General features: G+C 35.0%; 2 protein-coding genes and 2 long non-coding RNA genes across 4 annotated transcripts; 1 reads left to right on the top strand and 3 right to left on the bottom strand.

Moving 5' to 3' along the window:
• On the bottom strand, nt 1-966 carry LOC140972050 (PLASMODESMATA CALLOSE-BINDING PROTEIN 3-like). Its single transcript, XM_073434523.1, has 2 exons — nt 755-966; nt 1-289 (listed from the first exon to the last, which is right to left on the bottom strand). The coding sequence occupies exons 1-2, from the start codon at nt 807-809 to the stop codon at nt 45-47; spliced, it is 300 nt and encodes a 99-aa protein (XP_073290624.1). The 5' UTR covers nt 810-966; the 3' UTR covers nt 1-44.
• A 2,036-nt stretch (nt 967-3,002) lies between these two features.
• LOC140972406 (uncharacterized) lies at nt 3,003-4,929 on the bottom strand. The gene is made up of 5 exons (XR_012174507.1): nt 4,652-4,929; nt 4,317-4,434; nt 3,754-3,911; nt 3,549-3,643; nt 3,003-3,425 (listed from the first exon to the last, which is right to left on the bottom strand). It is a non-coding gene; the product is annotated as an uncharacterized lncRNA (long non-coding RNA).
• Nucleotides 4,930-5,413: 484 nt separating this feature from the next.
• On the top strand, nt 5,414-7,643 carry LOC140972049 (uncharacterized). The gene is made up of 3 exons (XR_012174427.1): nt 5,414-5,955; nt 6,062-6,181; nt 6,914-7,643. It is a non-coding gene; the product is annotated as an uncharacterized lncRNA (long non-coding RNA).
• Nucleotides 7,644-8,557: 914 nt separating this feature from the next.
• On the bottom strand, nt 8,558-10,579 carry LOC140972048 (uncharacterized). The gene is made up of 5 exons (XM_073434521.1): nt 10,465-10,579; nt 9,756-9,863; nt 9,494-9,611; nt 9,225-9,310; nt 8,558-8,963 (listed from the first exon to the last, which is right to left on the bottom strand). The coding sequence occupies exons 2-5, from the start codon at nt 9,798-9,800 to the stop codon at nt 8,739-8,741; spliced, it is 474 nt and encodes a 157-aa protein (XP_073290622.1). The 5' UTR covers nt 9,801-9,863; nt 10,465-10,579; the 3' UTR covers nt 8,558-8,738.
• Between the last annotated feature and the right edge of the window lie 6 nt (nt 10,580-10,585).

Raw genomic sequence — 10,585 nt, 5'->3', positions numbered from 1 at the left:
GGAAGGAAGGAAAACAAAGATGGAGTGAGAGCATTTGAAGAATACTAACTAGGGTCCGAAGTGACGACGGTGGCGGTGCCGGTGAAATTACATGCGGCGGGGGCCTGCCGGTTTTTTTGGAAATAACTGTTGACAGCATAGCTGCAGTGAGCTTTGACGGTGTTTGGGTTGAAGCAGGGTCCATTTTGATGGGTCGGGTTGCAATCTGCCCCGGCTCCGCATGCGTAGTCCAGTGTCTTTTGCAACTCTGCGTTACTGATCCCATCCTTGCAAACGCACCAGGTGCCACCTACAAGAAAACAGTTGGTAGCTGTTATAGATTATATATCCACGCGCTGTTACTTTTTGTTTGGTGTGTGTGCTTGGAGGGAGGTGGTTCTAAAATTTCTAGAAACGGGAAAAAAAATATCCGAGAAACTTGATGTTCAGATTTCGAGGTTAATTAGCTTAACTAAACAATTCGATCTGAAAAGAGATGCAATGAATCTGTACTATATATGAAGAAAAGATACGAGCCCAAAAAGTCATGCCTTGATAATCAAGATTTGGAGGAAGCGAGCTTGTTGCCTAGTATTTTAGCTCAAATCTTGAAAAACAGATCTTGTTTCTGTGAGGAAATAAAAAATTTTCTTTTTCTGGTAGAAAGAACTCATTGAAATGAAACAATACAATCATATTTTAAAGAGTTTTTTTTGTTTTTCCCGTGAACAAACACTAGATTTCGAGGGGGAAGGTGGGTGGTGAAAGAGCTTACTTGAATGCTCAGCCATGGCCAAGAGGAGCACAGTAAACACAAAACCTGCAGCCATGAGAAAAGGAACAACAAATGGTTGTGGGATTATTTGAAGAAAGCAAGCAATTAGTGCACTCCCCAAATTCTTGTATGTCGAGCACTAGTGCTACTACTGTAGGTAAGCAGATATCAGGGTTTTTTGCTCACTAACTTCTTAAAAGCAGCTTAGCAATTTGAACACTTTCCGTAGTCATATATAATTGATTAAATTAAATATATTTGAAATAAAATTAAAAATCCTCGCTGCAATTCTGATTATTTACTTATTTAACCCTTCTCCGAGTCCCCGACGCTGTATTTTTTTAATACCTAACGTAAAATTTTCACGCAAATAACATTCTTCCCGCTAAATAATATATCCAACTTATTAATATTAATTGACCCAAATTGACTCAACGGGTTTTTTTAAAATTAATTTGGCTCAGATATTAATCGAACTATAGATATTTACAATACGATTGCTAAACAAATATTCAAAAATCCCGCAAAAAGGAAAAAAAACTGAAAAATTTATGTTTTTACTTCTTTTTTTTGCATTTATTTAAATATATACATTGTGATATATTTGATTTATTATTAATTATAATCTCGATACATTAAATTTAAAATTTTATTTCTTCTAAAAATTTACGATTTGTATTTTGTTAAGTCTTTCTAAATGTAAAATTAAAGTTGTCAATACGGCTAGCCCAACCCGCCAACTAAATTTAGTGAGTTGGGTTGAGAAAATCTCAATCTACTTAAAGACCAGCTTCCACATGCCAGCTCGCACAGGTTGTGGGCCTAGGCGGGGCAACCCACGGAGGAACATCAAATCTTAGATAGCACATTATTATAATTTTTTATGCTGGAGGAACATCAAATCTTAGATCGCGAAACATGCATGGTATCGCAAATGTGTGCGTTATTGGTCCGGATTAATTGAGCACCGAATCTCTTGAGATATATGCTGTCTCATTTCTCATGTGCTCAAGTTTCTAGAGCCAAACGGAGGTTCAAAATTAAAAGTGGGTGGAAGTTTGAAGCAACGGGCAAAGCATAAATGTTCCTTTGTCCACTACACATACAAACAGCGGGCTTTTTGCGTCAATTTTTTTTCTTTATTTATTCTATTATTAAATCAAGATTTTTTTAATCAGAAAGCTCACTGAACAAAGCATTATATTGTATTATTGTAATGGTGAAGCGTGGGGGCGGCAGCACTCATAAGCCACGCGTCTTGCCTTCCCAACTTCGCAGGCCCACCCCATGGTGAGAAAACCCTCCCCTGTGCCTCTCCGTTTGTTTTTTCTAGCAAGTCTCGTCGTGGTGCTTAGGGGTTCTTTGTTCTTTTATTACTGTTTTTGTTGTAAATATTTGGATCTTTGTGAGCAAGATTGATTTTTTTTTGTACATACTTGAGCATATTTCATTAATTTTTTTGGTTTTTTCGACGTTAATGGCAATCTGGTTAAATGGGTTCTCTATATATTAATTGGGCTGTCTTTGTGGAAGTTGTCGGGGCTAGCAAATGAGAAAATAAGATATATAAAGATTCTAATAATTGCTACTTAATGAATCGCGTTATTTTCAATATTTGAAGGTTATATGGTAATTTCTTCTTTTTCACGTTTAATAGTTTCTTGGTCAAAATGGGTGATAGTTCGGTCTTGTAGCTTCGTGTTTGAAGTGGGGGATGGTCTCGAGTTGAAAGTGTTGGTGTGTATTTAATTTTCTCAAGAGTTGGCTAGCGTGTGGTGTTTTGTCCAAAATAGTCTATATGTCATTCTTAATCCCTCAAACAGCGAGTTGTGGGGCACCATTTAATGCATGTGGTTGAAGTACTAGTTCAAGAATTGCATGTAGGTATTAGATTATTTTGGTTTCAATGACCAATTTTGATAGTCCTTTTGTTTCTCTAATTTGAATCTAAAGTGCATGAACCGTTCGGATACAGTTCTAAAAATAGATGGACCTCCAAGGAAAGAAAACTTGTTCAAAGAACCAAAAATACACAGCGCAATGAACTCTTGTATATAATTATGGATACTTAATATATACTAAGAAGATGCACGTGCGTTGCACGTGTGATAATAAGAAAATCGAGATTTTTTTAAGACAATAGAAAAAAAATATTTTTATAACTAATTATATTATATGAGATGTTGAATTCATTCCAATAAGACAAAAAGTATAAAAAGTAGAAAAATAAAAAGTGAAACGAGTACTATTGAAAAGTTAAACGAGTGTTGACAACACAATAAGAAATCTCATAACGTATCCTTTAGTTGGTCGTCATAGAAGCAATGTATGTTTTTTTGCACGAAGTCCGTCGCTTAATTCGTTTTGCAAAGTCCTTAAGAAGCTCGTCGTCATCACATTCTATATTGATGTCGTGTGATTCACTTGTAATGGGAACGTTTCTCTTCGAAGATGTGGAAGCGTAGTTCTTTGCTCTATCTTTGCTTGCACTATTTAGACGTCTCAACGATCTCTGTTTTTTTGTTGGGATATTTTTGGAGTGAATCGGGCGTGATTTTTGAACACTTTCAGCAATTATTGAAACCATGTCTTCACTGTTTGTGACAGTCCTATCCAATTTTAATAGAAATCTATGACTTTCTATGTTAGGAGTGATGATATCATCGATGTCCTGCACCATATGTGAGTTTATGAACATTAGATTATATACTTGCAAATAATATGACGAGGTAAAAATGTTTTTTTTTTCTTTTCTGATAAGTAGTAAACGTATTTTATTCGTATTATTTCCTACCTTATTGCGAGTTATGATGAATTCTTCAACAGGACAGCCAATGAACATTGTAACAATATCTCCAAACATAGTTACTTTTGCAATGCCAGTTCCATCTTCAATCAACACACTAAGTTTATACCTGAGATTGTATATAATAGGCCCATCATTATATGTAGTAATCGGGATATATTTAACAAAAATTGAAAGTAGAGTTAATTAAAACCTTGGAACTATTTCAATGGGTATATTTGTACAGTCAAGGCAAGACATTCCACTTGTTGTCTTTGTGGCAGATTTGTTACAATGGTTGCACGCATCATAAAATAGAGATGAGTTGTTTTCGAACTTCTTTATTCTTCCCTGAACACAGTAGTAGTTGTTCTAAAAAAAACAGAGAGAGCAGATTTAGTTATTTTGTTCATATATTTTTTCATGATGTTTTATATTTTCATGCAAAATACTTCGAGAGCACAAAGTTTATACTTTATATAAGTGAAAAAGGGTCATCATAAACGTTGAAGAATTAATGAAAGTATGTATAAATTTGGTTCTTATTCTATGTGATTTATAATGTAAAATAAACAGTTAAAATAGAATTGATAAACACAAGTTTATAAAAAATGAGATAGACTAAGTCAATAGGTGAATTTCCCCCCTGATTCGTACAAACTCGTCAACATATTTTTATTCTTTATGTGCAGTAATGTAGTTGTAGTATTTGTTGATTTCATAGTTAAGATATAAGAAGTGGTTAATATGATGCAATGAATCTGAAACAAATAATACCTCAGTCAGCGTGTTCCTTTTTTTGGCAAGTTGTTCTAGAGTTATTTCGACTGCTTCAGCAAACTTTTTCTTGGTCCAAAGTTCATTCACTCCATGTATAGTGTCAGTCGCGTGCAACCTGATATTTGTATCTCGTTATGTAATAACATAAATGAAGAACGGGAATATATCAATAAGTAACAAAATATAAATGTTCTAAATTTTCTACATGACACGCGAAAGAATCGTTTCTTTTAGATACATATATTAGCTCGGCGCAAAAGATTATGAGACTGAAACATAGGTAAAAATAGATGCAATGCTTCACGATGAAGAGAGATTAAAAGTGATTTTACCATTCGGTAAGTTCAATTGCTCTGGAGCATTGTGGATTGAGTATGACATATGTTGTTGGTGTAGACTTCAATTGAGAAACATCTAACATCGAAAGCAGAAAGGAAAGTTATTATTTGTAAGCATCATGAAACAATAAAGAGAGTAGATGGTTAGTATAACTATTGTGTGTTTGCATTCTGAGGTTGCATATAGCCGCAATAGGTGCAAGAGCCTCATTTTTTTTCATCAACTGGCCTTCATTGACAGCTAAATCATCCCACAAGCCAATAGCTATAGTTTCGTACCTGTTGAAAATATAACTATTAAAAGTGTGTACCTGAAAATGGGTAAAGATAGTCTATATAAATATGTGACTTTATATGTGAATTTCCATTTGTCTCCTTATTAATTGTTTGCTTTATATTAATTACTTATTTTAAGTGTGTCTTTTCATTCTCTTTATACATATTTTAAATATATGTGATTATTAATATTTATTTAATTTTTTATGTCTACTCACATTATAATATGTTATTTTTATCCAATGATATCTTTTCATTATGTAAATTAGTATTTAGTTTTTTATGTATCCTCCCACATTATAATATGTTATTTTTAATCCAATGATTTAGATTTTTTATTTATCTTTTCATTACGTAAATTAAATTAATTAAAGTTTAGAAATAACGCATTATCGAATTGTGAATTTTCTTTGGTATCTTATTAAATTTTTTTCATGTCCTCATTGGGCCGACTTTTTATGGTGTTAATTAGGCAACTCAGTGACTTTTCTCCAAAACCTGCGAACCTCCTTGGCAAATAACCAATTTGTTTTACCAAGCAGGGCTGGATTAAAATCCATTTTCCAGGTTACCTACTTTTTTTGAATCCAACAGACACACTTGTAGAAGTAATGAGATAAACTTTGCATGTATCATTGTGAAGATAAAAGGTCTTATTCAAAAGAACATTTTCTGATGTCTATACATTGTTGTTGCGTGTGAACCTCAAATTTTCTTGATCTGTAATTGAGGACCTGCATCCTGAACTATTTCATTGCACCTGCTACTTCTTTACCAGCTTAGTTTGCCAACTTGCTACGCATTTCTACCATCTTAGTTCACCAAACTATTTATCATGTTGCCATTCTGAAAGAAATTAAAACGATTAACTTTCTCATCCGCTATTATTTATGTGACTGTTTTTGAATGGTAGAAAATCTATCACTATGAGTCTATGAATAACATGTACCTGGATGTAATCATCCCGGATCATCCAGATAGCCTTGATATTGGACTCTATTTTTTCCTGGCGATGGAGAGAGGTTTACTATTTTATTTAGATCATGTGCTAGAGCAACCCCCTTTCTCTTCTTCAACGCTTCAATGAACTTTAATACAGTAATTAAATATTTTTTCTTTAATTTCCAGAGCAGTGAAGTATGCCTCCTTGCTTGAGTCCTTTAGACTGAAAGAATTGGCATTGAGGAAACAGAGATGATGTCGATCTTTTGGTTTTTACATCAGCTCTGCTGCCCATGGATTGTCAACGTAAGTCATGCAGGTGTAGATGTGTTAATTTTATATGAATTTTCATAATTACCTTCTTCAATCTAATCCTTCCATCTGGTTTTTCTGTCTTGCTGTTTGGCACGATTTGTTGCTTGCATGTACCAAAGTTTTATAAGTTAGGCAATATGAGACCATGACAAATACGTGCATGAAGCGAGGAAGAGGGAGACCAAAAAACACTTGGTTAGCAACAATTCCACATGATAAAGTTCATTTAAATATAGATGATAATTTACTAGAAGAAGATAGAGCACAATGACGCAGAAGGATCCATATAGTCGACCCCAATTAGTGAGCTATAGACTTGTTTGTCCTGGTTGTAATGATTTTGTCAAACTTGAAGCGAACCTATGACCTTTATTTTTTAATTGCTTTTGCTTATTTTTACTAGGACATATTTATTATTTAGCTATGAAGTATGTTTGGTGTTTTTAGTCTCAACAGTTGAGGCAACTATGGAATTCGATAATCAGTGCATGAGAATATTTTTTCTGAACCTTTTGCTCTTAGTTTTATCGTGTTGTGTTGCATTCATTCTGTTTTATCTTAGGATGAAATCATTTCAATTTAGGTTATCTTGGAAAAAATATGGAACTTAGTCAAGAACGATGGATTGTTTTGCAAGCATTGAACGATACAAGGCTTGGCCACTGCAGAATTTGTTTGCTCAAAAATCATCTAATAACTTTGCTATTGTGGATTTGCTTACAGATGGGAAAGGAAAGGACTTCCTATGGTATTTCATCATCTGAAACGAGATACCACCGTACCATGTCTAGTTGACATGAATGAGGGAGATTGTAACGAGGAGGTAGACACAGAAATCGACATGATTGGTGGGGTCAACGTCAGAAGATTGGATGTCAATGTACAAAAAAAAGAACATTCTGGAAATGGAAAGGATTGTAAGAGTTGCAAAGACGACCACTCAACTGCCAGTCCCTTGCCTAGATTCGGCTCAAAGATTGATTCTGATTCGTGACTTTTGAGTTCTGTGGCCAGAGTACTTTCATCAGATGTCAAGGTAGGGCCACCTGATGATATTCCTCCGGGGTTCGAGGAGGGATATGGCGGTAGAGTTCAGGATACAACTATTGAAAACAACGTTGGTGTAAGGAGGAACAGTTTGAGACGAGCTTTGTTTTTTCATTTCTTCTTGTGAATGTCAGATTTGATTTGTAAGGTTTAGTGTAGACCCTAGGCTTGTAAACTACGGCATTAAAGTCTCTCCAACGATGTAGATGCCATGGCTCTAGCTCTCCTTGTCTAGTATTCGTCCGATAGAAATAGAAGGAAAATGCGGATTGTATGCATGGAAAAACAAAAATCTTGATCGACCCTGGTCAAAAATGAACCAACTTGCCTTGACATGTTACTCCTATTAGGTAGGAAAGAGTCCGCAAATTAAACAAGTTGTAGTTGAATCTATTTCATATTTTAAGAATTCACAAAAAATTATCTATGCAGGAATGCGTATGACAATATAAAAAGTGTAATAATATGAAATATTCAAATAATATTTTTGATTGTTATGCTTCAATTTTATATGTAAAGACTCTAACCGTCATATTCAACTATAATTATCAGTAGGGATGTAAAAGATCCAAACCAAACAGTATCAATCTTGAGCTTGGTTTGTTTGAAATTGTTTGAGGCTCGAGCTCGATTCGAGCTTCTATTATCAGGCTCGAGCTTGGTTTGTATTGAAATTACTGAGCTCGTTAAAAGCTCGAGCTCGGCTCGTTTAGCATGTTAATCAAGCCAGGCTCGAGCTCGGCTCGTTAAAAACTCATTTAGCATGTTAATCAAGCCAGGCTCGAGCTTGATTCATTAATAGCTCGTTTAACATATTTAACCAGCCTAGCTTGAGCTCGTCTCGTTTTCGAGCTCGATAAACATAGAATTGAGCTCGAGTTTGAGTTTGAATCGAGCTTTTTAAAAATTAAAAATATCTATAAAATAATTTTAAATCAGAAAAAAAAATGTAAAATCATTCATAAATAACCAAAACGTCACAAATAAGAGCAAAAAAAAAACATAAATAAGTATATTATTGAACATTCCAAAATCATGTTTGCGAGCCACCTAAACGAGCCGAGCTCGAGCTCGAGCTCGCGAGCCTATTATCGAACATGTTTGCGAGCTCACGAGCCGAATATCCTTATGCTTGAGCTGTTTGATTAAATTTTCAAGCTCAAAATCGAGCTTGGGCTTAGTTTGATATGATTAACAAACAAACTCAAACGAGCTTTTTATCGAACCGAACTTCGAATAACTCACAAACGGTTTGGTTCATTTACATCCCTAACTTAAACCAATTGGAAATGTGAAAATAAAAATTCCAGCATTTACTGCTTTAACTTAAACCAGTTGGAACTGTGAAAATAAAAATTCCAGCATTTCCTGCTTCGTTTTACAGTAGACAAATATGTAAAAAAAAGATGACGATGTATACCCATTTTTATCACCTGTGGAATAGAAAGTGAATCTCAAACTCTAAAACTTTGGCAATAAGAAGAAATTCGACAACAGATTATCATTTCATCACTTGGTTAGATTTCTTTATGTAATTTAAAAGCCTATCAAGCGCCTTGCCACTGTCGACGGCTTCTCTGGCTCTATCAAGGGCCGAGGATATATCCTGAGCACCATCACATCCGAGTAAGTGATCAACCATGCCAGCGTTTAAAACAATTCGATCATATGCTGGACCTTTCTCACCGCGCAGAGCTGCTAAACCCAATCCTATATTCCTCGTCACCTGAAACATTTCCAGGAAAATAACATCAGAATTAGATACAGGGTGAGACCAGCTAAATAGAATCAGATCGCTTTTTCCACATTCAGTCAAAAACAAGAGAATAAAAAAACGCATCTTGTACTATGACACACAATAAAAGCACTAAAGCAGTAACGAAGAGAGTGAAGATTGATTTGTCGCCTTATGAACAAACTTATTATCGATGTAAAATATAAGAGGTAGAAAGAGAATTGATAGTTTGCAAGAGAGGATATGACTTACTGATCTATCAGTTCTGGGAGTATCCGTAGGTTCAAAACCATAATCCTTGGCGTTCACTACGGTATTGAAACTTTCACGAGACACTCCTATAACATTACATTGATAGAAATAATAAGCTCACCAGCCCAATAATGAACTGAATTTAGCACATTTTGAGGCACTTCAATATAGAACAAGAAACATCAGCCATCGAAAGACCTCTAATTCTTTTAATTGGTTTTGTAAGAATATTATAACATCTAGATAGTATTGGCGACAATGAAACGCACCATCAACAGCACGTGTCATATTCAGTGAGCGGAACCCTGAACAGTAATTAACTGGCAGTCCCTTTGAAGCATTCGGTGATCGCAATCTCGTAGTCATTGAAAGAGCCCCTTCTTCGCCCTGAAATTCATTAATCAACTAAAATATTAGAAAATCGATCTTCTTATAAACTTAAAAATAATCAAATTTGAGCAGACATTATTGATTTGCAAAATCCACGTGATTGCTAAATCATGGGACACAGTGCTTTAGGCATTCAATTACCTTCACCACCAAACCAGAGTGAACACCTCTTCTTCTCATCAGCATAAGAAGTGACTCCTCATATCCTTCATGATAAAATCCGGCAACAATTGCTTCCTTACCACTAGCCTACAGAGGAACAAGCGATCAGAATTAAAAAAAAGGTAAATAACTGGAAAGCTTATATTTACGAAGAAGCTGGAAGGAGACACACCCATATTAGATCGCCTCGGATGAATTAAGCAGGATATAGTTAAACAGCTGTCAAACTGGGGATACGGGGAAGTAAACCTTAATTTATAGCACTGACACAACCCAAGTATCCTTCCAAAGGCTAGGAGCAATATACGGTGGTACAGATAGGCTATCGAATAACTCAAGTGATAATTTCATTATCAGAATACATTAATATAAATATGCATAGATAGAAAGAAAGGTCACCGTGGGGACTAAAATAAACTGATTCAGGTACATTAGGAACAACATTGACTAGTGTGAAAAGTGGGAGACCGAATATGATTACTCGACATGTAAAAATGAAGTTATTCTGCATCCATGTCATTTTCGTTAATTTTGGTCTAGAAGATAACGGAGGATTAAAATGATTTATCTAGTTATATTGAACACAAAATTGCATGGGTACCAAAGTTGATTTGATGGAAAAATTTAGGTACTGAAAATGAAATTATAGCCATAACTTAATATACATGAACCTAGCAAGAGGGCTTACCCGTACAAATTGTTGAACTTTTTCAGTTGTTGCTAGAGGTGGGCGTTTCTTTATATGTTCCCTCAACCCAATCAACGAAGATCTGCAAAAAAAATGAGTTAAACAATAACGCCTTAGGTAC

The sequence above is a fragment of the Primulina huaijiensis genome, chromosome 3 (genome assembly GCF_012295235.1).
Source record: "Primulina huaijiensis isolate GDHJ02 chromosome 3, ASM1229523v2, whole genome shotgun sequence".
In the NCBI taxonomy this organism is placed as follows: domain Eukaryota; kingdom Viridiplantae; phylum Streptophyta; class Magnoliopsida; order Lamiales; family Gesneriaceae; genus Primulina; species Primulina huaijiensis.
Note: the sequence above shows the minus strand (reverse complement) of the source record. Positions and strands in the feature narration are given on the sequence as shown.